The sequence below is a fragment of the Ailuropoda melanoleuca genome, chromosome 4 (assembly GCF_002007445.2).
Source record: "Ailuropoda melanoleuca isolate Jingjing chromosome 4, ASM200744v2, whole genome shotgun sequence".
Lineage (NCBI taxonomy): Eukaryota > Metazoa > Chordata > Mammalia > Carnivora > Ursidae > Ailuropoda > Ailuropoda melanoleuca.
The window spans coordinates 28451608-28478680 of NC_048221.1; the positions used below are offsets into that span (position 1 = coordinate 28451608).

General features: G+C 41.9%; 2 protein-coding genes across 4 annotated transcripts in view; one reads left to right on the forward strand and one right to left on the reverse strand.

Annotated features, from left to right (window-relative positions):
• Positions 1–27073, forward strand: part of PTPRG (protein tyrosine phosphatase receptor type G) — a 691435-nt gene that overhangs the window by 37988 nt on the left and 626374 nt on the right. The gene's annotated exons all lie outside the window — the stretch shown is intronic.
• Positions 13074–13468, reverse strand: LOC117801909 (60S ribosomal protein L34-like). Its single transcript, XM_034658584.1, has one exon. It carries the CDS (start codon positions 13436–13438, stop codon positions 13085–13087), a length of 354 nt encoding a protein of 117 aa, XP_034514475.1. The 5' UTR covers positions 13439–13468; the 3' UTR covers positions 13074–13084.

Below are 27073 nucleotides of genomic sequence, written 5' to 3' on the forward strand. Positions count from 1 at the left end.
AAGACTTATGAATATTGCCCTGAGAAAATGCCACATGAATTCAAGAAGTCGGATCCAACTGTGTTCTTTGGGATTCATTAAAACCGAAATGCCTGGGGCCCAGGGCTCGCCAGAAGCATCAAACGCACTAAAAGACAGCACTGAGCGGGATCACTCTGATGCTCTCATTTTATAGGATTTTCCTTTACCACAAAAAGGCAGCTTTGCAAGCTCTTTCAATCTTATATGACTTTTTTTTGGGGGGGGGAGGAGGATCTAAGAATGTGGCTAGAAATTTTTTATTACTAACCTGCCTTTCCCCCTGCTTCTCCTTGGAATTGAATTCTCTGTGAAGAGGCCTAGAGGAGGACCTTCCTCTTGCTGGGTTTTATCAGTTTGAGGGCTCACTTTCTCCCGTTGGGTTTCTGGGATGGCTGATGTGGAGGTTGCAAACTCAGAGAAATGCCCTCTGGGCTCTGGAAGCTAACGGAGAGGAGTGAGGAGAGCCAGAGGGAGTGGCGGGGCTCTGGAGAAGTGGACACACCTTGCCTTTTCTACAGGACCATCTCTGTTCAGTTTGATTGTTGCCCTGAGGGGATTTGAGCCAGTGTTAGAACATTAATATTTCAAGAGAAACGAGAGATCTTTAATTTCACTGAATTACTTCTGATTTAAAATTTTTCTAATGACTTTAGTTTTTATTACACCGTGAAGGCTGAAGTAATTATCTTTTGGCTAGGCTTGTCTTCTGGGTGGCCAGTTTTGGCCTGGTGTGCATCTTGCCCAGGTCAGAAGGCCTGCTTGTGGATACTGTTTGATGTCTTGCAGGATCCATTTCCTTCTTCCTCACAGAGCCTCAGTTTTGGACAGGGCCCACCCCTCCTCTGTGGACCCTTGTAGCTGGGAAAAGGCCAAACCCTAGGTCCAGGGTTGGGTTTATTTGTTTTCCATCCTTTCCTAGTGATTGGTTCAGGATTGGCCATGTGATCTGACTCTGTCCAGTGGAAGGGAAGATGTGTCTGCTGGGCCCGCCCATGGAAAGCTGCATCTTCCCTTGAAGCCAGGGAAGCTGCGGGCTCTGCTTGGCCTGGGTGCTGTCGGGATGAGCCACCCACCACTGCAGGTGCTTGCTGTCCGCCTGAGGATGAAGTCAAAGTTGAGGACCAACCTGGGCGGGAAGGGAAGAACCTGGATTCTTGTTGACGTCCTTGAAGAGCTGAATCAACCAGCCCTTTATGAATCCTGCTCTTCCACTGGACTTCCTTTTGTTTGAGAGAATAGTCTTTCTTGGTTAAAGCAGCATGAGTTGACCTGAGAAGCAGACCAGGGGGGAGGCCCCTGGCCATTTGTAGACCCCACGAACTACTGGTGATAAAGAACGCCTTTCCTGATGCCGGGCCAGGCTGTCACTGCTTTAGTGCTAGATGATGGAAGGATTTCTTCTTACGTCTTTACTCTGATCCCTTGCTATTGCCCCCTTGGAATATTATCTAGGATAATACTCCATCTTTCTGTTGAGAAGGATGGTCTCCATGGGGAAGAGAAACCTCATCAATTACATCAGCCCCTGGCGCCCAGAGTGGTGAGCAGACCATGCATTTGCCGTCAATGGTTTGTGGTCACGTTCATCCTGAACATGAGACTGAGGCCTTTGGTTTCTTTAGAGGGTTAGAGAAGGATTAATCATAACTAAACTGTGACCTTTACTGTTTAGGAAAGTTGTTCCTCAGGTTGATACACCTTCATTATGGAAAGAGCCTCACCCTTCAAGGAAAGGCTGAGCGGTGTTTTGTATAATTCACCAAGTTTCAGGCTCCTAGAAGAGTACAAAACAGAAAGGGGACCCTGCCTGACCTTTACTCTGAATGTAAATCGACTGGAAGTACCCCACTATCTCTAAATGTTCCAGATGTTATTTTTTCTTCTCTTCCTCCCCCTTCTTCATTTAATAAGAAATAACATTGTATTTTAAGATGTTTTCTTAGTTCTTTCGGTTTATGCAGATTATTCTTCCCAACCTTTTTCCAGTTGTTAAAAATTAAAGACTACCTTTCTGCTATTAGTAGTACAGATAAGCTTGCTCATGCATAGTTGATAGTCACATTTATTTTTATTATTCTTTATCTAATTTTCTTTTGATCTAGCATGGAGAGGCAGTGAGTAATGTGGTTGGTAAGCAGTGTGAACTCTGACGCCACGCTGTTTGGGTTTGAATCCCAGCTCTGCCACCTACTGGCTATGGGTCCTTGGCAAATTGCTGGATTTCTTTGTGCCTCAATTTCCTGATCTATAAAATAAAAGTAATTATAGTGCCGACCTTATAAGGATGTTAGGATTAACAATTTAATGCATGGGCCCTTTTAAAGTGGCTTGGAACAGTGCCTGACACACTCTTAAGTGCTGTGTGTGTTCGCTCCTAGACAGCATCATGATAATGGTAATAAAATCTGTGATACTATGCCTGGCTGTAGCATCAGGCTTTGTTAAGAGATTTTGGAAGACCTGACTCATTTGGTAGATGCAGTGTCAGTGTCTCTGAGATTACAAGTGATTTATTGCTGGATATAAAAAAATTGCCCCAGGAGGTAAGCATGGGGGAAGGAGTCTCCATGGGGCAAGGATGCTGGGCTGTAGCCAGCAGTCTTCATAGCAGATGGATAAAGAGATTATACAGCGTGTTTGCCTAGATGGATTTGGCTGTACTCAGAGTGCTGGTAAGAACAGGAACCGAGTGTTGCTTAAGAGCCCCACACGAAAGCATGCAGCATTTAATAAGACAAATATTTCTCTGTTAAATGACCGTTCTTTTCAAAGGTAACAAGTTCTGTCCTCCCCTTAAATGTTACTTATTCTCTACTGTCTCCTTCTCTTTTTCCGAATTACAAAGGCAGCAGAGTATTTGATCAGGAGTCCTGATAATTTTGAAATCGTTCAAAGTATGGGGTGTCGAGCCAGTGAAACCTGGGCCAGGGCTCTGAAGACAACACGTACTGCCGTGAACTTGTGAGGACCTGTGACCTTGTGAGGACCTTGTGAGGATGTTACACAAGCAAGCTCTGTGGGGCTCAGTCTCTTCATCTGTGAAAGGGGGGTAACCATTCCTCAGAATGTGGGTCTGCAGATCAAATGGAATCATATATGTAAAGTGGCCAACAGACGACACAGTGCCTTCATCTTTTTTTATTTTTTTTCCATTTTTTTCCTGCTTTGTTTCTTTTTTTTTTTTTTTTTTAAAGATTTTATTTATTTATTCGACAGAGATAGAGACAGCCAGCGAGAGAGGGAACACAAGCAGGGGGAGTGGGAGAGGAAGAAGCAGGCTCATAGTGGAGGAGCCTGATGTGGGGCTCGATCCCTTAACGCCGGGATCACGCCCTGAGCCGAAGGCAGACGCTCAACCGCTGTGCCACCCAGGCGCCCCTCCTGCTTTGTTTCTGACCACCATCTTGTCTACCAAACGAGCAAAGTCGAGAGCCCTTCTGGGCATTTGATGTACGTATGTTGTGTCATTTCTGCTGAGTTTTCTGAGAAGGGAATATATTTAGAAGGTAAAGAAATTTTTCATTTATTAGTAACTGTGTTTTTTTCATGGGCCTTCAATTTATTTGGAGCTGTTTTCCTAACATTTGTGGATGAATGAAGGCAGGGATAGCCAAACTTTTTCTGTAAAGAGCCAGCTAGTAGATGTCTGGCTTTTGCATGCCATATATCTCGGTTGTGTTAGTGCTCCGAAGTAGTTAGACCATACGTCAGGGAATGGCATGGCTGTGTGCCAATGAGACTGTATTTATGGACGCTGAAATTTCAATTTCATGTATTTTTTATGTGTCACAAGATATTCTTCTTTGGATCCCCCCCACCATTTAAAAATATAAAACCCATTTTTTTTTTAAAATATAAAAACCATTCTTAGCTTGAAGACCATACAGAAAGAGGCCATGGATTGGAGTTTGCCAACCCTGCCATGAAGGTTTTGATAAACCATATAATGTAATCCAAGCAGCAGAGAAGACTGTCAATTGACTAAGCTTGTCTGGCCAGCATCTTGGAATCGGAAGCATCTTCCTGGAACGTTGGTGGTGACTCCACAATGTGCTGTTTCCTTGGATGGCCTTTGCCCAAAGTGAGGTGCATCCGGTTTCCCGTTCAGTGTAGCACGAGGCCTGTTTCCAATTAGAAATGTTAATGCCTCAGGCCTTGGTAGCTGCTAGGCTTGAATGGCTTGATTGCCTCCCTGAAAACCTGTTAACGGCTCCACTGCTTTGGAAAGGAACTTGAGCTTTATGCATTCTCCAGCCTATTTTGCTCCTTAGGTGTTTTTTTTCCCCCTCTGTCCTCTCTGCATTAAAGGTGCATTACTGTATTCTCTGTGCAACACTTTAGAGTTCTTGGAATGGGCAGAGAGCAGTTATATCCCATAATAGCAGGATAATCAATGGAAGGAGATAGATTGCCAGGTTGTAAATCATGTGAGAGAATTTGATGATATCAGCTTCGGGGGAATGGGATCCTATTACTCGTTCTGAATTCTCTGGTTCCTGGAATTAATTTTTTTTGGTACTTGTAATTGTTTGATGGAACAGACTTTGCCGTGAACGAGAGGATGACAAAGAACAGGTCAGCTCTGTCCCCTCCATTCCTCGGTGTCCTGCTCACCCCTGTATAATTTCCGACCTGCGGTGTGAAATGCTGTTTCTGTAGCCATAGTCTGCACTGCAGAGTGGGGTACACTTAGACTGTCAAAGACTTGAACGTGCATTTATTCCCTCCATATTCAAAAGTGAAGAAAATCACAACCTTAGACCAGGACACTCAGAAGCCTAGCAGCATCCTGGCAGATGCAATTACTGGCAGTAGAAAGCAAAGATCTATCTTTTTTTTTTTTTCTTTAAAGAGAAATAAACTGTACCTTTTACTTTCTGACTTAATGCAGAGAGATGAAAATATGCTAAAGACTTGGCTTTTTTTTTTTTTTTTTAAAGGCATAGACCAGAGACATTTTGGAACCTTTCATCTAGCAAATCCGTCTTCCCTTTAAGCAGAGCATCAGGATTGCTTCAATATTTAGGTATTAATATTCCCTTGTGGCTCAATTAGCTCCTTGAAATGAATTTCTCGGCACTGCTGTCACAATGAAAGAAAGACATGCTGAAGTGAAAGAGAATTTGTGTGTTTCTTAGATTGGAAGGATGTGTTGAGTCAAATGAACATCCTCTCAAGGTTAAATTATCTATTTAAAACCTTCCCAATTACAGTGCCAGGTACAATCTTTGATGAGATTCAGGGAGAACAAATGACTTAATCGGTGGGAGAGAGAATCTCTTTGTGTAGAGGGAAAGCTATGAAATCAGAATGATCTGGACGTTGTTTATTTTCTGGGGAAATGGTTGCTTCAGTTGTACGTGGTGTTGTCTCACTAAAACATGAACTGTTATTGGGTGACTGAAGGCCCTGGAATAGAAGAGGGTCGGGGTGAGCTCTTGCTCTCTCTGCTTTTAAAAAAGAAACAAAGAAAGAAAAAAGAATTGTGAGTTGACCAGAACAGAAAACTACCAGCAGTATGCTGTGACCTCTCTGCATGCAGTCTGATCTATCCAAGGAATTTGGATGGTGAATACAGTTTTATTTAAAAGGTGGTCTCCTGGCCTGGCCTTCTAGAACAATCACCCAAGTCCTCCAGATTTTAAATCTTGACTCTCTCTGGCCAGTGTTCTCCATCTCTTCTTTTCCTGACTTTGTCGAGGCCACTGTCCTGCCGGAGTTAAAATACAATGACGAGCCTTTTTTAAGTGTCTCCCTGCTTTCAGCAACATCTTCCCATTCATTACACGCGGCAAAATCCAGACTCCCACCTAGTGGTCCTGCTCCATCTGACCTCAGCATCTCATGCAGTTACTCGCTTGGGGTATTCCTGATGTCTTAGTAGCGGAGTCTAGACCCTGGAGCCAGACTGGTAGGTTCAAATCCTGGTTGTATTACTAACCAGCCTTGTGACGCAGGTAATTACTGAAGTCTCAGTTCGCTCATCTTTAAGTTGGATGTAATAATAATTCTCGTTGATTATGCTTCATGATAATCCTAGGTAAAGTTGTGAGGCATAAGTGAGTGAAAATATGGAAAGAACTTAGACCATTGCTTTGCACTTGGTAAGCACCATGTAAGAGTCAGATGATGGTGCTGTCTTGTTCTAAAATTAGCATCATAATTATTATTTTTTCCTGTTGGAGTTTTGTGTGGTAGCTTCCTCTCTGGTCCATCCCAACGGAAATGTCCTTTCTGAGTGACCGTCCCCATCCATCTTCTGAAAAGCCCACCCCTTCCATCACCACCTTGCACTCTACCCATTACAGGTTAGAAGAGCTTTTTTTAAATCATAGAGAAAAGAGCAACAACAAATACAAGAGCTCCCCCCACCCTGGAACCAGGTTGAATCCCTTGCCAACCTGGTGCCCTGTCACCTCTGAACACCTCTGTGTGTTTTCTGTATGCGTATTTCCTAAACAAGGACGTTCTCTTATCCTGTCACAATCCATCCATCAAGATCAGGACATTGCCTTTGATACCATACTCCCATCTCATCCTCAGGCCCCATTCGAATTGGCTGGGATTGTCCCAATGGAATAAGGAGCCATCTGGGGTCATGGGCTAGTTGTTAGTCTCCTTGGTTTCTGGAACAGCTTCTCAGGCTTTCCTGGACTTTTATGACCTTGATAATTTTGGAGATAACAAGCCAATTATTTTGTACATTGTCCATCCATTTGGGTTTGTCTGAGGCTGCCTCACAATTATATTCAGGATATGTATCAGGGTGGAAATATCAATGGAAGTGAAACCTTGTTCCTTTCTTTGTATCTTATCAGGCGGCCCGTGATTTCCATATGTCCATTGCTGGGGTGTTCATTTGGATCGCTTGATAAAGGCAGCATGTGCCAGACTTCTTCACTGTAAAGTTACTCTTTTTTAATTCTTCTTTGTAGTATTTTGTGGATGGATACTGTAAGACCCTTCCTAAACTTTCAACTTGTTTATTTATCATACCAGTTTTGGACTCATGGATTTCTATTTATTTAGCAGGTTATCATCCATTACCATTATTTTGATGTTCAAATTCTCCCCACATTTAGATAGCGGGAGTTCCTTCCAGCTGATTCCCGTGTCCTTTGATGTGTGTTGCCATCATTATTTGAGTTGTTCCTTACTTTTTGGAACAAGAAGTTCCAGGTTCATCTTGTGCTTTGCTGGTCCCAGGCCTGGATTTGGCTACGTTGCTGAGGATCTATGGAGCTCAGATTCGTTTTAGAGGAGAATGGCATTTAGAAACCAAGATCTGGTCATTAGACGTGTTCATTGCTTGTGAGATGTTACAGCTTCCAGACCCTTTCACATCAAGGGATTATATATATGTACATATGTGTATATATATACACACATGGACGTCTGTATTTTTTTCTGTATTTTTATGTATTAAAAATCACAAGTTCACTACCTCCAATTCCATTTCAGCAACACATGGTTCAACTTTATTTTCTCCTTTCTGTATTTGTAACTCCTTTCTTTTGACAGTGAGTAAGCTGGTTCCTATTATCTTATTTCCTTATTCAATCATCCCATGTTGGGCCACTCTTCCGTATAGACACTCTGCTCAACTCTGAGATACCAGCACTCCATGTCTAGCCCTTCTCCTCCTCCAGGTACAGATGCCCTCTTCACCATACTTCTGGACAGATGGTGCTTTTGTGCAAAGAAAATGGGACCTCCTCCCCTTGGCAGAGAGCAGCCCCATGCCAGGGCATCTCATGTTGCAAGGGGCACATGTAGGCCGCGTTTCACGTCTCTTGATTGACTTGTGCTGTACATCAAGTACCCACATTTTATGTGGCGGTGCTGATGACACTACCCCTGACTACGCTGGATTGGTTGATGGTGGGCTCCTTACCTACCTTGGGACTTAGGTGCTGTTGCTGCTCTCACCGGGATGCTGCTGTGTTGAACCAAGGAGGTTTGAGAAGGGGTACTACTGGTAGTTGACTTCCTGCCATTGGCACTGCAAGACAGGGAAAGCTTGGTTCAGTAAGAAGGAATAAAGTAGATGGATGATGGGGATGGAGGAAGAAGACTGTTGGAGTCTTCGCAGACAGATTGAGTGCCTGATTCTAGTTTGTGTCTGAGGCTGGATGTATCCCTGCTCCTGGTATTTGAGTGACAGTCGCATATTCTTGTAATAAATTCACTCTTGAAGGTAAGCTACCAACCCAAGCCAAGTCGCATGGCCAAGCCCCAAGAGACAGAGAAGTCCACCGTGGAAGGAACTGCAAAGTTGACTGGCAAAGGATCTGGGTTGAGGGGCCAATTATCCTGTCTACGAGGGAGAGGTCGGATTGTCTGCCAAAGGCTAACCCATCAATAAGTGGCAAAGCTAGAAATCAAATGAGGTCGGTCCAATTAGGGTGTCGACATGTAATCACTGTTCTGTTGCTTCTGGATAAAATCAGGACTTGATCTGCATGTAGTTTTATTAGGGTGTGTAGGCCATGTAAAAGGGTGTTCCTCTCTTGCTTTCTCCTGCCGTCCTGTACAAGGAAGTTTACTTTCCAGAAGATAGTGTTAATCAGATACACAACTTCTTCTAAGAACCAGATGGCCTTCATTTCTTTCTTCCTGATTAGCTACATAAAGCTAATTGTCCAACTGAGAGAGGCTTAATTTTACAGGCTTTCACGGGAGGCACACTTATTGTTTACAGCTTTCCACCCCCCTCTTACCTTCTTCGCCAGAGGCTTTGCTCCAGTAGGGAAGCCGGAATAGAACGCTCACACATTTTGGAAGAGATTAGATTTTTACAAGGAGTCACCGCGTAGTGGATAGACGTGAGAACAGCTTCTCTTTCATCCTACAGGTTAAAGGTGTGCCTATGTTGTTCTTAGGTCCTCCGTTCTCTGTCTTCTCTGTATTTATCTTTAAATGGTTTTTAGTGACACCGGGGGCTTGTATGGTGGTTTTCAGATAATGTCTGCAGTAATGTTCTGTAGGCAGAGGGCTGATTGTGCTGGAGACCGTATGAAGGAATTGTAATATAAAAATTACACTGAATTATAAACGTGCAGGGACACATTATGAGAACTAATTATTAAGCTTACAAAGAGGCCAAGTGGTACTTGGTAAATCTTATTATTTCGTGTGGTGGAAAACTATTTTGCATCAGTGGAGATATTACACGGAAGCATTGTGCCTTTTATGTAGAGTAAAGATAATAGTGGCTGGAATACAGGATCAGCCATGTGCCGTGTGAAAGATGGCAGGCTTAAAAAAATCCATTTGTATTTCTGGCAAATTGTCTTAACATAATCCACATGCCTTTCTAATTTAAAATATGAAAGTTAAACAAAGTTTATACTGAAGTTACATCCATTAGGAAACTGGTGAAACAGTCAAGTCTCCCAAGCCGGCACTCCAGCATCAGATGCGTGCGTGTGTCCCCTGCTCATACTGAATTGTGAATTCACATTGCATTCCCTTGCAAGGATGTGCCATTTTTAATTAAGACTAAAACATGGTGGGGTATTCTAAATTAGGCCTGATTATAATTGCAGATGGCAGTTGAGCTTTTGGAAGCTGGTTTCTTTAACTGTTAAATAAAAATTGTCTTTTTTAGTGTTGGTTTGCCGAAGTTCAGCAGTGGTTGTTCAGGGGGAAGAAAAAAACCTTTCATCTCTTTATTGCCGTTAAACTAAATACCATAGCATATCCATCCATCTTCTGTTGGGGGGTTTGACTCTGAAGAAATTTTTCTTGAGGGTTTCTTGACAATTGAGTAAATGAAAAATTTTGGGCCATGAAGCTGAACTTTCTGGAGGCTTTCTGCTGATGAATATGGAAAACCCATGACAGATATTGTTCAGGTGGTGGTCTCTGAATAGTCCTTCAGCCAGTGCAATAATAGAGGGACAGTTGTTTTTTTGTTTTGTTTTGTTTTTTGTTTTTTTGTTTTTAAATAAAAACAGTCCTTCTGCCTATCAGTAGACTTTTAATGGTCAAAATTAGTACCTTAGCATACCTGCTTCTGTTTGGTAGGCTAACTTGATTTTGTTCGGTGTCCCAGAAAGGTTTTTGGGCATGATAAGAGTATTGCCTAGGTGTTCAGTGGGTTTATGCATGTTGTTCCCAGCTTATAGGAACCACATACAAACAATTTCTGCTGGTTGATGGGCACATAGACCCAGTAGACCAGTGGTTTGCAACCAGGGGTTCCTAGTTTTGCCCCTTCTCTCCTTTCAGGGGACATTTGGCAATGTCTGGAAACATTTCTGATTGTCAGGACTGGGAGGTGGTGCCACTGTCGTTGGTAGTGGAGGTCAGGGATGCTGCTAACATCCTACCGGGCACAGGACAGCCTCCCACGGTAAAGAATTATCTGGTGCAGAATGTCAATAGTGAGGCTGTTGACAGAGCCAGCCACAAACAGTGAGCTCATCACCCCTCCCTTTGTCTCCCACGGTAAAGATGGGCATGGATTCGCTCTGGATCTCCTTGTATTTTGTCCTCCCATTACAGCACTGGTGGATCTCCTCTTATTTTATCTTCCCATTACAGCACTGGTGGGTAGTGTGTGTTAGTAAACACGAATTGGTAAAACAATTGTGTTTTCTGGAAGAATTCAGTAGGGAAGTCAAAGGTGAGCAATGTGTTAGGTAAGAGGCAGAAGTTTGCAACAGAACAGGTAGTGGGTTTGCTGCATGGGCTTTGGTGAAAGTGGGTTGCTTGGTCCCACCTGGGAGGTCGGCCTTATTGGAAGAGATGGCGCCCTTCACTGTTAGCTCTTGTTAGTGATGGATTCCTAACAAGCTGGTGATGAAAGCAACGTCATAAGCACCATCACACCGTTGTGTCCCGCCCTCACCCTGGATTCTGCCTAACGAAGATTGGCTGTGCACAGCCCCCACTGCTGAATTTTGTGGCATTTTGTGTACACACCTCAGAAAACTAAGAGACCAGGGAACTAGGATTGAGCAGAATAATAAAAAGACTCTTGTATGGTGGCACTTTTGATGTTTTTTTTTCCCTGCCTTACATGACTGGAGGAATAAGGGAGAAGGACGTCATGGGGCTTATAAACAGCTGATAACAACAGGCTTCATTTACATTTTGTGGCTTGTATGGCCCCCCTTCCTTCAAGCACATGTGTAGGGAATTGAAATTGCAGTTTGCCTATTATGTGTTGGCAGTAATCTTTCAAAAAAATTTTTATGTTTCAAAATCAGGCAGCCAACAGCAGTAGCCAGTGATATATAGGGCTATTGATGTGAATTGAATTTGCAGAGGGAAAATGGGATTTGGTTGCAGTATGAACTCGTAATGAGGTGGCCCCATAGATTTGTAATGGTCAGCCATTGTTTGTGCCCAGAATCAGCTAGGCATCAAAGAGAGACTAAAATGCAACTTGAGTTTTTGTTGCTGCTGCCCCCCCCACCCCAAGTTAATGGAGGGGTTTCAAAGTTGTGCCATTTAGTTTGGCTATTGTGAGGGGACTGGAAGGTAACAGGTTTCCGTTTTAATAAATGTGTAGATGAGTGGTCTTCACTGATCTTATTTACTGTCTTATCAAGAAAAAAATTGGACCCATGCCCGCAACATAGGTCTGTTTCGTCGATTTTGTATATGTGGTCTTATACTAAAATATTATCTAAATTATAAAACATAAAGAAGTGGGAGCTGTGAACTATGATAGAAGATTATTATTATTTTTTTTCTCCTGTCCCTAAGGAACCAAGTTGTGCCACCCTTGCATGCTCACTGCTGGAGGTGACAGGTGCTAATGTTGCCTTAGGTGATATTGTCAGGTCATAGAGAACTTTGGGCTGCCCTTCTTTCCATGGAAGTGTCTTAATCTTGAACCTTGACTATGATTTTGTGATGGAAGCTGCAGGTGGGATTGGATTGATACTAGGCATGCAGAAGTGGTTTTCCTCCCTGGTTGCAGAGTGTAGGATGGACTAGAATAAGTCCACGAAAGCTGATCTCTCATGTTTTATTTGGATGCTCTGCCTTACAAGTTTGCTTTCTGATTTATCTCAGTTATTTTTTTTTGTTTTTTCCCTTTTTCCCTCCTCCCCTTCTTTCTTTTCTTTTTTTTGTGCCGAGGAAACTGGGACACATTCTTTTCCATATATAGATGTTTTCTTCTGAGGTCTTCTCTCTGTATGAGGGTTGAAATTAGAATAATTATAGTGTTTGAATGAGTGAATGAAAGCATCAGTAGATTTATGCCTTATTCCGAACTGTTCTGCTTAGGTGATCTTGGTGAACTCCTCTGGTCCTCTGTTTTCTCATCTGTGCGGTAAGGATCATTGCTGACCCATGTAGTTGTCTATAGGGTTAAGGAGGGTGCCTGTGAGCCTTCACAGGGCTTGGCATCAGGTAAATGCCCATTTCATTATGAGGTGATTATTCTCTCAGCAGTCCCTGTCCTTGAAATTCTTTTCTTTCTTTCTTTCTCTCTCTTTTTTAAGATTTTATTTTTTTAAATTTTAAAGAAAAATGTTTTAGTTATTTATTTGAGAAAGAAAGACAGACAGAGAGCCTGAGCAGGGGAGGGGGTCAGGGAGAGGGAGAAGCAGACTCCCTGCTGAGCAGGGAGCCTGATGTGGGGTCGGTCGCTGAGATCATGACCTGAGCTGAAGGCAGATGCTTAACCAACTATGCCACCCAGGCACCCCTTAAGATTTTATTTTTAAATAATCTCTACACACAATGTGGGGCTCGAATTTAGAAACCCAAGATCAAGAGTCCCCAATGTTCCACCAACTGAACCAGCCAGATGCCCCCTTCTTGGAATTCTTTTTTTTTTTTTTTCCCAAGCCTTTCGATTTTTTTATTACTCAAAAAAGCTTCATTTTTTTGGGGCGCCTGGGTGGCACAGCGGTTAGGCGTCTGCCTTCGGCTCAGGGCGTGATCCCGGCGTTGTGGGATCGAGCCCCACGTCAGGCTCCTCCGCTATGAGCCTGCTTCTTCCTCTCCCACTCCCCTGCTTGTGTTCCCTCTCTAGCTGGCTGTGTCTGTCTCTGTCGAATAAATAAATAAAATATTAAAAAAAAAAAGCTTCATTTTTTTATTTAGCTTTCTGACTCTGTGCTTGTGCCTTCAACACTTTCACAACGATTTTCTGCTCCTCAATAAGGAAAGCATGCTTGATCCTGTCACGAACACACTTAGCACACATGGAACCACCATAGGCTCTGCTGACGTGTTTTTTCGTTTTAGACAACCTCATAAGGACTTTAGGTCTCACAGCACGAACTCCTCGAAGTCGGCCTGGGCACACGCCACATGCAGATTTTGGTGCTTTCCCAACCTTCTTGGTATAAAGGTAAACGATTCTATTACCAGGGGTTTGGGACAGCCTAGTTTTGTTAGAGGCTGTATTGTAGGACAGCCTACAATGGTAGGTCAAATGCTGAACCATTCTGAATGCCTGTGGACGCCGTCCCCGGAAGAGGAAAAAGGACCCTTCTTGGAATTCTTGAAAGTATTTATTTTTTAAAATTATTTATTTATTTATTTATTTGGACCCTTCTTGGAATTCTTGAAAGCATTTATCTTTTAAAATTATTTATTTATTTATTTATTTATTTATTTATTTATTCATTCATTCATTCATTCATTCATTCTATTTATTTTTTTAAAGAGGGGGAGAAAGAGAGAGAGGGAAAGGGAGAGAAAAGAAGAGGGAGAGGGAGAATCTTAAGCAGGTTCCATGTCTAGTGTGGAGCCTGACACAGGCCTCGATGTCACGACCCTGAGCTCATGACCTGAGCTGAAGGCAAGAGTCAGATGCTTAACCGACTGAGCCACCCAGGCACCCCAATTCTTGGAAGTATTTCTTGAAAGTCTTTACTTGGTCTGGCCAACACTGGTTTCCCTAACCTCAGAGCTCTTAGACACCACAGTGACAGTATTTGCCTGGCCCAGTTACATGATCATTCACTTAGGTGTCCTTTCACTTGCCTTTTCCCCCAAGCACATTTGGTTTCTGGAGAATGGAAACCAAGTCTTAAGTTTCTTTTGTGGTTGGTTGCCTTTTCTTGCCTTGCTGTCCAGCACCATGCTGAGTGAGTCATCAAAGAACTAATTCTTAGTTGTCAAGTAAAAAAGGCATTTTTGTGCTGAATCAGAAGACGTAACTTTGGGTTGACTCAGAAGACTTTGGTTGGAATTAGGGAAGGTGGAGGAGTAAGGGGGAGTGGGAAGAATTTCAGAAATGAGATTTTGCTAATTGTAATTAGTGCCAAACAGAAGTTGGTACACTTCTGCAGTTCTGTGTTGTCAGTCACATTGGGTGATAATTTTTTTTTGTTTTTTGGCTATTATTTTTAAGTGACAGATTGCAGTGCGTATTTTAGGACCTGCCACCCATTTTGATTTGAAAGATTATGTTGTTGGAATTTCAGACACTGCAGGTAAAGATCTAATTTTACTAAACAACAGGGACTTAGGAATCTTGTAAATTACTTGGCTCTTATAACTGAACGTGTTTTTCTCTGATTTATTATGCAAATCATTGTAAATCCTGTAACCGAGCAGAGTAAAACTTTTCATGTCTTTTAGAATCTGTTTTCTGATTTTGCTCATTCTGTAACAGTCTTACCTTAATAGGCCAGAAGGATAAATTGTGTGGATTACTGAGCAAAGACGAAAGGTGATGTATTTTGGTTATTTCCAGTTAGCAGACTGCCTCTTAATGAATCAGATTAAGTGCCTCAATCGCTTCCTTTCTAGCAAGTTGTCTTTAGAAAGGCATATTTGCATCCTGAATGCAATACAGGGAGATTATTATTTTGCTACTTTTACTTAAAGTAATAATATCCTTATTTTCCTGTTCTAGAATTCCAGGCATGTCCTCCTGAAAGCTGAAGGAAAGACTTAATTTCCAACTGTGTGTCTTAATATCAGGGAAATATCTCACATGCATATCACACTGATGCAAGAGGGTTTCCTTAATTGTTAGCAATGTGATAGATTCTCACTGACTTAAGTAAAAATTTGGCTTTGGAAGGGTACTATAGGTTTATTTTCAGGACCAAGGAAAAATGGGATAGCCAACTTGCAACGGGCAGGAACCAGGATAGTGGGAGCCAGTGGCTAACTGGTGTTAGAATGAGTTGGCCTCTACCATGTCTTGGTTTTAGGGATGATATTTCACTTAAGAATCAGATCCTTCCTTGGTGAGATTCTGCTTTGCTTGGCTGGGGAGGACAGGGAACCTGCATGGAAAATACAGAGGAAAGTGGGGGGATTATCACCTAGAGACGGTGGTGAAGGACCTTGAGGGGCTCTGGATTCCTCATGAAAGCCCTGATGAGTGAGTGATGTGGTTAGGGAGTGCTACAGCTGTGGTTCTTCAGGCTAGTGTTGGTCACCTTTGCATCAGGCTAGAGAATTTGAGTCCTCAGTGATGCCACCTAACATTGGGGAAGAGAATCTCTTTCAATTAGCAGAGACAAAGTATTGACAATGAAGTAGAGCGGCTGCCTATAAATACAGGCCATCTGTAATTGGAAAGGAGCAATTAAAGACAACTTGAAGAAAACTTCCAGTTGCTGTTTGTAGAAGCCAAGTAAATGACTACCTGTGAAAGCCTTCACCTGTTTGAGGATTATAAATATCACTTGCACAAACAAATACCCGAGGGGATAGTAGCAGGCAGTGTAAGTCTATTCTTAAATCTTATTGCCAAGCACCAAATGCATCCTCTAGAATTTCCTCAGAAAATGCTCTTTTGGAAGCACACCAGAGGCTCTGTTGGCCTGATGCTTCCTGGGGTGCTCAGAGGTGTTCAGTTTACTTAGAAACCCAAGAGGAGAAGCCACTGAGCTCAGGAGCACCCCTTGAGAGGCCAAACCTTCTCCAACTCTTTTTCAATCAGGATCACCCTTCAGAAGGTTTTGGGTTTGCCAAGGGTATAGTATAATATGGTGGTTCCATGTATGAGATTGGGATTCAGATGAGACTGGATTTAAATGTTAACTCTCCCATTTCATAGCTGTGAACTTGGGCACGTTTTGAACCTCTTTGAGCCTCTGGTGGATTTGTTTAATCGAGATCTATTCCATCCTTCCTTCTAACTGAATCCTTGTATTATTGGGGATAGCAATAAATCTGACTAAAAAAATACATTGCCTAACTTCCAGTGGTGCAAATAAGGGTGTTTGATGAATTACAAGTAGAAGTTGTTTAGGCGCTTCCAGGAAAACTGTTCTGAAGGGATTTATTCCAGTGGGAAGTATATTTTTTATTTTTTATTATTTTAAAAAAATTTTTCACATTTTGCATTTCAGATATGGGATACAGATGTGATGGCTAGGAGCTACAGCAGCCATTTTGAGACCATGAGGGAAAGGTCAAGGGAATTGCAGAGACGGGGCATCTTTGAGCTGCTGTCTACCTGCAGCCACTTACCTCCAGATTTCTTGTTAGATGAAAGAAATCAACCCTTACGTGTTTAAGCCCCTGTAATGGGTCTCTGATAGCAGCATCAGAATGCAGTTCCTGATCCCAAAGTTCAGATTCCCTATCTGCAAAATGAGGATACTAATACTGTAAGCTGTGGGGGTCATTGTACTGATTTAATGGCAACAGGTACAACAAAGTACTTACCATCATGATTGACAGCTGATACTTTTCTTTTGAAATGGTTGTTACTATTATCTGGTGTTATATACATATCACATATGTATACATTCCTTTCCTAGGATTGCTGTAACAAAGTACCACCAGCTGGATGGTTCGAACAACAGAAATTGTTTTGCAGCACTGGAGATCAGAAGTGCTAGATCAGGGTGTCTGGCAGGATTGGTTCTTTCTGAGGGCTGTGAGGGGAGGGTCTGTTCCAGGCCTTTCTCCTTGACTAGTAGATGGTTATCTTCTCTCTGTGTCTTCATATCATCTTCTCTTTATATGTGTTTGTGTGTCCAAATGTTCCCTTTTTTGTAAGAACACCATCATATTGGATTAGGACCCACTTTAATGGCCTCATTGTAACTTAATTACCTTTGTAAAGACCCTATTTCCAAATAAGGCCCCATTCTGAGGTACTGGAGGTTCGGACTGCAACATATCCTTTTGGGGGGGACATGGTTTAACCAGTCACAGTACATACATACGTAACCTATTATCAATGAAGTTTTAGTCTTTCATTCTTTTTCTCATTATGGAAATTCTTTATAAAATTATCAAATACTTCTCTCTGAAGAATTGCCTCTGCCCACCCCAAGTGTCCTGTTTTGTAAATCACTTTTAATTTTTATTTTTAGATTCTAGAATTAGTAAGGGCTTGTGAAAGGGGACTTTGTTGTAATTTGAGGGCAGTGACTATCAGCTCTGATGGCCCTCTTGGTTGTGAGTCTTCACTTGGGTAGCTTTCAAGCCCATGACTAAGAAGAGTCTGCTATTTGTTATTTCGTACTCTTCAGAATTCTTTAGAATGAAGTATCAGTGTGGTCACCGTCCTACACATTATGGGTCACTGGGTGCTCCTGGTGACTCACAGGACGGTGATGGCCTGGAGTGTCCTCCCACGGTGTGCCCAGAACATACCATCTCAGGCTATTTAAAGTATCTGTACCGATGCTTCTCAACATCTCAGCCTCCAATGCGGGCTCCGGAGGGTGGGACTTGTTTAAATCACATTCCCGTTATAAACGTTAAAAAAAAATGCTGAAATTTCTACCGTTGGAGACTTTTTTTCAACTGTTTAAATCTGGAAGAGAAAATGTTAACGCAGTGTTCTTACAGCTCCTTTTTCTTTCCAAATATTTCAGGCATGGAGACTGTTACCTCCTGACTGAAGTGGAGTAGTTTATGTATGAAATAAGTAACTTTCCTGTCCCGATAGGGTGTTTTTTTTTCTTTTTTCGAAGATCACTTTTAAGCAGCATTATGTATTTGTAGGGACTTGTCTTCAAATAAAAGGCATAATTGAAATACAGCCGGATAGGAATCAAGAGTGTGATTCAAGTGTAAGGTAAAATTGATGACATCCCTTATTGCTTTATAGATGAATTACTTCATGGTGGCCTGTTTCCCGATAAAGCTTTTCTAAAAACTAAAAATGCATTTTTCTACCCTCTAATCGTCCATACTGACAGCAGCAAAAAAGAAAGGCTGTTTTTCCCCCCCTCCTTTAGCAGTGATAGTAGAGATTGCTTATTGCTTGAAAATCTATATTTGCCTGCTGGCGTGCCATTAAAAAGGGATTTTGTAGCCTGGATTCCATTTTTTTATGTAGCATAAGACATAAGGGGTTGCATTTTCCATATTGGCAGATTGTGGAATGGGTGGGTGACTTGAATGTGGTCTTTTTCGTTTGGAGTGTTCAAAACCTACATGTGCCAAAGAATTGGGATGTTTCCATGTGAAATCAAAGATGATATTGGGATTAGTTTTCTCTGCACCCACCAAGTTATTAACCTTCTCAGAGTTAGGAGCTCTGCCCAGAAAGGAAGATGACCACTCTTTTTTTTTTTTTTTTTTTTTTTGTTAAAGATTTTATTTATTTATTTGAGAAAGAGTGAGCGAGAGAGCACAAGAGGGAGAGGCAGTCAGATGGAGAGGGAGAAGCAGACTCCCTGCTGAGCAGGGAGCCCTATGTAGGGGTTGATCCCAGGATCCTGGGAGCATGACCTGAGCCGAAGGCAGACGCTTTAACTGACTGAGCCACCCAGGCACCCTGGAAGATGACCACCCTTTAGCTGGTGCTGCTTGTATCCTGTCCTGGATGCCCACCTCCAAACATAGTTAGCGGTAAATGCCTGGAGGAGAGGAAGTCTGGTTGGCAAATGATTAAGTTGTCATCCAGTTTAATTTATGTGGCCTGTCTCACCACCTATGATGTTTTCTTGGAAAAACGAGTAATAATTTGAGTCAGATCAACCCTCTTGATCGCATGCTGGGGATAGAGGACAATGGAAAAGGACACATGTGGCATGCAATCAGCAAAACCCAGAACGAGAAGAAGTCTATACTTCACGTGACTCCATTTATTTGACAAATGTATTGAATGGTTTAAAGAGTCAGAAAAGAACCTTTGGATTAAAAAGGATTAAAGAGGCATACCAACCAAATGCACAGTGTGGATTTTGGATACTGATTTGATGAAATCAACATTAAGCTTTTTTTTTTCTTTCTTTTGAGATGGGGAGTTTTGAGTACTGATTCTCTGACTCACGGCATTATTGTTACTTTTTGAGTATGGACAAGGTGGCAGTTATGGAATTTTATTTAAAAAAGAGTCCTTATCTTTTAGTGATAGATACTGAGTTAGTTATGGAAAACCATGATGCCGGGAGTTAAAGTTAACCAAGCTTGAGCTGGGGAAAAAAATAAGATTTTTCATATATGATAAAATAAAGATTTTTCCTGTCTGATAATTATTGAAGGCAGGAGATATTTATGTGGGGACTCTAATCTCTATTTTTGAATGTTTGAAATTTTCAATAGAAAATTAAAATGCAGTAATAACCTACCTGTTTTCTACTCTCCATGATGACTGCTGACTTTACCAGACCTACTTCTTTTTAAGTATTCTTAGAGCAATAAATATTTTAATATATAACCTTTCACCTCAGAGTAATCTAAATATAAATATGGTCACTGACGTGCAGGAACCAAGCCTTAAAGAATTGACAGTTTTTTTTTAATGACCCAATTTCCTTTATTTGAACTCAGCCCTGTGGAATAAAGGGGATGTTTTATTCATCAGACTGTACACTTTTTTTATTTTAGAATGCCTTTGTAGGAATTGGCAGGTGTTTAATTATCAATGGGAGGATTCTTTATTTGCTGAACGCAGTGGAAAATCATTAAAAGAAGTTTAAAATATGAAAGAATCCAATGGGAGAACTTGGGAGAAATGAGTAAAGCTGTCCTGGGTTTATTAAGGTCAAATGAGGTGCGGTTTAATGTTTTCCAGCTTCATTGTAAACTAAGCCAAAGGAAAATCTTTCTGCCCTTTGGTCAAACATTCCTGTGTGAAGAGAACACCAGCTACAGTGGAACACTGCCATGGTTTTTTTGGGTCATACCTTAGCCCTCCAGTGCAGATAGTTGAGATAAGCCAGGATTTATGGACAGATTTATCACCGATCTCAGTTGTAGGGCGTGACTTCCACTTCTGCATTTTCTTTTCATGCTATGAATATTTTTCTGGGGTGTCCACTGAGGAACAGAGCTACCCAGAGTTTACATTCTCTTGCACTTTTGTCTAACTGGAACATAAACTGTCCCCTGCTCCTTCCCATCTGCCTCCTAACTTTCTCTTTTTCTAGCAACACCACCCTATCAACTTCCAGTGTTGCCAGGCCCATGGTGATGGTAAATTATTTGGATCTGGGGATAAGGTGTGATTAAGTCGAAGCAGTTTGGAGATGGGGTGAGGGAAGGTGGGGAGAACAGCGACCATTGATCCAGCTCTGACCCTGTGCTTCATGGTCATGAGGAAATGTCTACTTTATTTCATCCAACATTTCTGCAAGGTAGGAATCACTTATATTTTATGAGGAAGGAAGGAAGCTCAGAGAGCTTGGATAGCTTGATTTGGGTCTCATGGTGCCTAAGCATCTTTGTTGGTTAATGCACCCAGGCCTGTGCAAAGTTGTGTTTGTAACCAACACGCCATATGCATTCTCCAGGGTGTAGGTAATGAGGACAGTTTTTCATTGAGACAATGACTGTTTATTTTCACCATGATGTTGCTTCTTATGGACTCCATATGGGAAGTTGAAGGTCGGCAGGGAGGGACCCTGGGAGATGAGCGTTTGTGACTTTGTGTAGTTCACCCTGGGTGCGTGCACGGACTTCAGGATTGCCTAAATTAGATCTGTAGCTCACTTATTTTCTGGATGAAAGAGGGGCACAGGAAGGACAGACAGACAGACACTGGTAGTTCGGTTACTGTGAAATGGCTTCCTTAGCTCTTCGTCTGTATTGCTGCTTTGTTTTAACCTTGAAGGTGAGAGGTCTCCATGATGTCATACAGAGAGAGCTTTGTGAATAAAGTTGCTTACCAACCTCGTGCGTCAGGAAAGCAGTATCCTAAAGCTTGCAACTGACATTGCTTTTGTGGTCTCCGGTAAGAAGGAGATGAAAAGGGCAATAGTTTACTGTGGATTCTTTTCAAGGCACATGGAGTTTGTGAAGTGATGCTAAATGGTGGGTCACCGTTGACCTGGAGGTTCTCCAAGTTCACAAGCGTCGCGAGTGTGCTCGTCTTTTGTTCTGGGCTCATTTTCTCTTCAGGAGCTGTTCCATCAGGCTGCTGAGGAGCGCTGTGCCAGGAGCGAAACGTTGGAAAACGGTTAGAAGGTGGATGGAGAACAGCAATTTCAAGTAATGGACAGTAAATCATAGGATTGGAGAAGTTACTCAGGCTGCGGTAATGTGCCCAAAGATGCTGAGTAGGGGCTGGTGACTGAGACGTGCATTTAAGTGGTATTTCTTGGCCACAGGGCAGTGGGAATTGGTCAGCTAGATGTGTGCTTTAAATGGATGATCTTATTGGTGGGAAATAAAATGATGGGGAGAGAAGTGTAGGCTTGCTTCCTGGACCTTATTCCGGACCTTTTTTACGGAGTTGTTGGCCAGAGCAGATTTTGAGATGAGGAGGTTGGCGTGATCTTCATTCTGAGGGTAGTGTACTTGAGCTAACTCATTTAATCCGAACAAGTTCTGCTATTCTGGTTTTCTGCCTTTTTATATGAATATGAGGGCCACATAGGAATAAAACATTGCCATGTTTTCTTCAGTGTTTTTGGTACTAAACTATGAAATACCTGGTTAATAATACTTGAGCATTCCATGCTTTTTTATGAATAGTGAGTTTTTTCTAAGATGGAGACATTTTCTTGTCCACCCCCATCAGAAAAAAAAAGTTAACTGTCTTCCTTTGGAGAGCTCTTTGGGGGATCCTTTTAAAGACTGGCTCAGTTGAAGGAATTTTCCAGGTCAGTTGACATGCTTTGCAGTGTTCGCGGTTTCACATGGTTCAAAATATTTATCATCTCAAGTTTCTTTGACAATAAGGGTAGAAAGAAGAATTCGTGTACTTTCCCCGAAGTAGTATGATAATTGTCAAACCCTTAGAGAATGTATCTCAACGAGGGAGGAGGACACCCTCTCATTTGCAACAACATGAAGGGACCTTGAGCATGTTGTGCTAAATGAGTTACATCAGAGAAGAAACAAGTACTATATGATATTATTTATTTATTTATTTATTTATTTATTTATTTATTTATTCATTCATTCAATAGAGCGAGAGTGTGAGTGAAGAGTGGGGGGAGTGGCAGAGGGAGAGGGAGAGAGAGAACTCAGGGCTTGATGACTTGAGCGGAAATCAAGAGTCAGACCCCTAACCGACTGAGCTACCCAGGCACCCCCCTATATGATATCACTTAAATGTGGAATCTAAAAATTCCCAAATTCTTTATCTCAGTTGCTCATCCTGACAAATAGTAGCCTTTGTAGCATGGGTACTATTACCTCCCCTTACATAAAAGAAAATTAAATTAGCAACTTGACTGTGGGCACAAATATTTATACATAAGTATTAAGTATATAGAGTACCTAAAAGTTAATATTTGTGCCAGTTCTTTCTCTGATTCAGACCTTTAGCCACAATATTATACTGCTGTCTTATAGAGTCTGGCTTCCCTGCTTTGTTTTCTAGATATTTCCGTGTATCCTTCAAAGTGGATAGGGACTTAACCGTGAAGTTCTGCCAACCAGATCAAGAGCCACGGATTCTATAGAGGGTGTAAAACATCAACCACCACAGAATATGAGCCTGATTAAGGTCTAGATTAAAATCTTCCGTTTCGGTTTCTTTCTGTCCAGAATGCTTGTTGCACTTGTTTTTTTTCTAAACTCGTACTCTGATGTTTTAATTGAAGAGTAGCCTCCTCCGTGAAGCCGTCCCTTATCTCAAAAAAACAGGTCCCCCCCCCTTTTGTGGCCCTTGTATCTTGCATATGGCTTCACTGACACATAAATGTTTTCACAGTTATTTTCCTTAAACTGTGTAAGTTCTGCAGAGAGGCTATTTTTAAATCTGCATAGCACAGTAGTTCTCAAACTTCGCACATCAGAATTATCCAGGACTCTTTTTATTTTTATTTATTTATTTATTTCTTTATTTTTAAAAAAGATTTTATTTATTTATTTGACAGAGATAGAGACAGCCAGCGAGAGAGGGAACACAAGCAGGGGGAATAGGAGAGGAAGAAGCAGGCTCATAGTGGAGGAGCCTGATGTGGGGCTCGATCCCACAAGCCGGGATCATGCCCTGAGCCGAAGGCAGACGCTTAACCGCTGTGCCACCCAGGCGCCCCTACTTTTATTTTTTTAAATTTTATTTGTTTGAGAGAGAGCCAGAGAGAGCACAAGCAGGGGAGGGGCAGCGGGAGTAGCAGACTCCCTGCTGAGCAGGGAGCCCCACGTGGTGCTTGATCCCAGGACCCTGAGATCATGACCCTGAGCAAAAGGCAGATGCTTCATTGACTGAGTCACTCAGGCGCCCCCATCCAGGACTCTTTAAAACAGAGACTGCTGAACCCCACACACCAGAGTTTCTGACTTAGTAGGTCTCTGGTGGGGCCCCCAAATCTGCATGTCCAAATGTCCAACAAGGTCCCTGTTGATGTTGATGCTGCTGGCCTTGACCATACTTTGAGAACCGCTCATCTGTCAGCAGACATAGAAACATGTTAAATGAGCAGCTTGCTCTAGACTGCTGTTGATGCCTCAGAACAAGTTGCTGATACGTTTTCAGCAGAAAGAGTGATAGACTAGTAGTAATCTTGGGTATGAAACTGATTCCCACACAGCACAGAGGATCAGAAGAGCCTACAGAAATACACTGCAGGTTTTCGTCTACCCCTCCAGTCTCTGTAACCAGTTCTTTCGGACGGACAGGAGGGAATAGAGAAGCCGACGTTGAACTTCGAGTGAGAAAAGGAACTTCACATTTCTGTGTCTTCTGCTTTGAGTTTTTAGGTACTTTTACGTGTTTATCAAAAATACAAAAACTGATTTTAATTTACGTTATTTTGGGAAAGAGGATAGCACACGATAGGAATTAGACTTGGATTTTAGGCATTCCCATTTTATAGGAACCATTAGATTTAAAATAATTGCCCCCCGATGTAATCAATTTAATTCATTAGTGTACTTTAGTAAAATAATTTCGCATTTTGTAGTATAAAAAATTTATTTTATTTTTTTTATTTTTATTTTTTAGATTTTATTTATTTATTTATTTGACAGAGAGACAGCCAGCAAGAGAGGGAACATAGGCAGGGGGAGTAGGAGAGGAAGAAGCAGGCTCCCAGTGGAGGAGCCTGATGTGGGGCTGGATCCCAGGACTCCGGGATCACGCCCTGAGCCGAAGGCAGACGCTTAACGACTGCACCACCCAGGCGCCCCAAATATAAAAAAATTGAAATAAATAAGCCAAACTCGTAAAAACAGAGTAAAATGGTGGCTACTAGAGCATGAGGGGAGGGGTGGAGGGGTAAGGCAGAGGTTTAAGGGTACAAACGTCCCCTGTATAGTAAATTAGCCCTAGAGACCTAATGCACACTACCGTGAATATAGACGATGTTGTATTATAATTAACAAACTTGCTAAGAGACTAGAACTTAATTATTCCAACCACTGAAAGAAGAATAATTAAGTAATGTGGTAGCGGTGTTAATTATCGCTACAATGGCAATCATAGTACAATCTATAAATGTAAAAAATTAACAAGTCGTATACCTTCAATTTACATGTTATTTGTCAGTAAAAGAGAAAATGTATCTTGGAAGATTAACTTAAGTCAAGTCTTGAGACTCTTTGGGGGTAAGAACTGTTACATTGTGTTGGGAAATCCAAACTAAGAGTTCTGGTTTTACTGCCTAGACATTGCAGTTAAAACAAACAAAATGTTAGCAGCTTTTTGCCAGATGTAAAGATCCTCCCAGGCTTGTTAGGTGAGTATATTATTTTCTAAAAATTACATTTGTTATATGCAAATACATGTCGCCAACGTTTTTAAGGCCTTTGTTTTCATAAATAGTTTGAATTCTGTAAGGATGTTTATTTTACTCACGTGTTGAGGGGACTCTTGATCAGTAGGAAAAAGGGAAATTTCAAACACATGAAAAGCTTCCTCTTTTTCAGTAATGTAGGCACTGGAAGTACAGATATGAACATATGGACCCTCTTTTCAAAGGAATTTATAGTCTAGTGACAAAGATGGACATGTAGATAATTGCAATAAAATGATGTGGATACTCTGACTGTGGCCTACAGTGGGGCAGAGGGAGCCCGTAAATAGGGAGTGATCAATTCTGCAGAGGTGAGATTTGCATCTCGTGTCTAGAAGAAGTGATAAGATACACAGATAATGCTTATAATACCGAATAGAAAGTGGTAAGTATTAAAGGAGGTAGACTGATAAAGTGCTCCTTGCTTCTAGAGAAAGAAATCACTTCTGTTTTAGGAGGTTAGGGAAGGCCTCAGGAAGGATGATAATGTTGCTGTACATTCAGCAGCAAATTTCAGTTTGCAAAGAGCTTTCAAATGTATCATCTAGGGGGCAGCTGAGCTATAGTAGATATTGGTTCAGAGAGGTAGAGTGGCATACTGAGGGTCACACAGCAAGTGATTACGCAACCATGTGTTTGAGGTCAGCGTTCCTGACCATTTATTCCACAGAGAAGAAGAGTGATCACCTCGTATCACTTCCCTTCATTCCTCCTCCTTTCCCTGCCCAGTGGATTCCCAACACATATCAGGGTAAATAAAGCTTTTACTCTGGACCATGCCTGCAAGGTCTTGTATGGGTGGAGCCCTGTCTTCCCCTGCAGGGACTGGCCTTGGACAACCCCCCTTGCTTGCCCTGCACACTGGGTGATTTAAGAATACAACACTCCTGTTTTCATCCCAGAATTCTTTTTTTTTTTTTAAGATTTTATTTATTTATTCGACAGAGATAGAGACAGCCAGCGAGAGAGGGAACACAAGCAGGGGGAGTGGGAGAGGAAGAAGCAGGCTCATAGCAGGAGCCCAATGTGGGGCTCGATCCCATAACGCCAGGATCACGCCCTGAGCCGAAGGCAGACGCCTAACCGCTGTGCCACCCAGGCGCCCCTTCATCCCAGAATTCTTATACATGCCTCTGCAGTTGTGTGGAAATTACACAGAAACCAGGGCAGTTGGCTGGCGCAGTCAGAAGAGCCTACACCTCTTGGTCTCGGGGTTGTGAGTTAGAGTCTTATGCCGGTTGTAGAGATCACTTAATAAATAAATATTAAAAAAAAAAAAAAAGAAACGACACAGAAACCAACCCCCCACCCCATGCCCCTTCTTGATTTGGTTCACTGTTAGACTGTTAACCTTCTCAGAGACTTCCTTGACCTCTGCATCTAAGGCACACCCCACCTTCCCATCAGCCTCCATCTCTCTTCTCGGTGTTACCTTTGTTAAGACGGTTAGCGCTACCGGAAATTACAATTTTTTTTTGTTCGTCTGTTGTGTTGTATTCCCTCTACAATGTGAGTTTCATGGAGGGAGGCGGTAGGGAATTTTTGTTCACTGCTATTTCCCTAGTGCCTAGTATCGATATAGGAAGTACTTGATAAGTGTATATTAAATGAACAAATGAGTCTTTAAGTGCTTAAGGTATGATTGAGTTAGTCTTCCAAGAGCCACAAATGGACATCCTCGGAATGACTATAATTTCCTGCGAGTAGATTGGGAATCTGGGATTTTTTTTGGGACAAGGTTGATATGAAACACAGATTTTAATTGCATTTTTGGATTGTTCATTGTTGATGTACAGCAATATGATTGATTTTTGTATATTTATTATGTATCCTGCAACCTTGCTGAACTTCAGCTTTGTTGAATTATTAGCTCTGATGGGGTTTTTTGGTGGATTCCTTAGAATTTCTATATACAAGATCATGCCCTCTGCAAATAGAGGTAGTTTTACTTTTTCTTTTCAAATCTGCATGCCTTTTATTTCTTTTTTCTTGCTTAATTACCCTGGTTAGAACTTCCA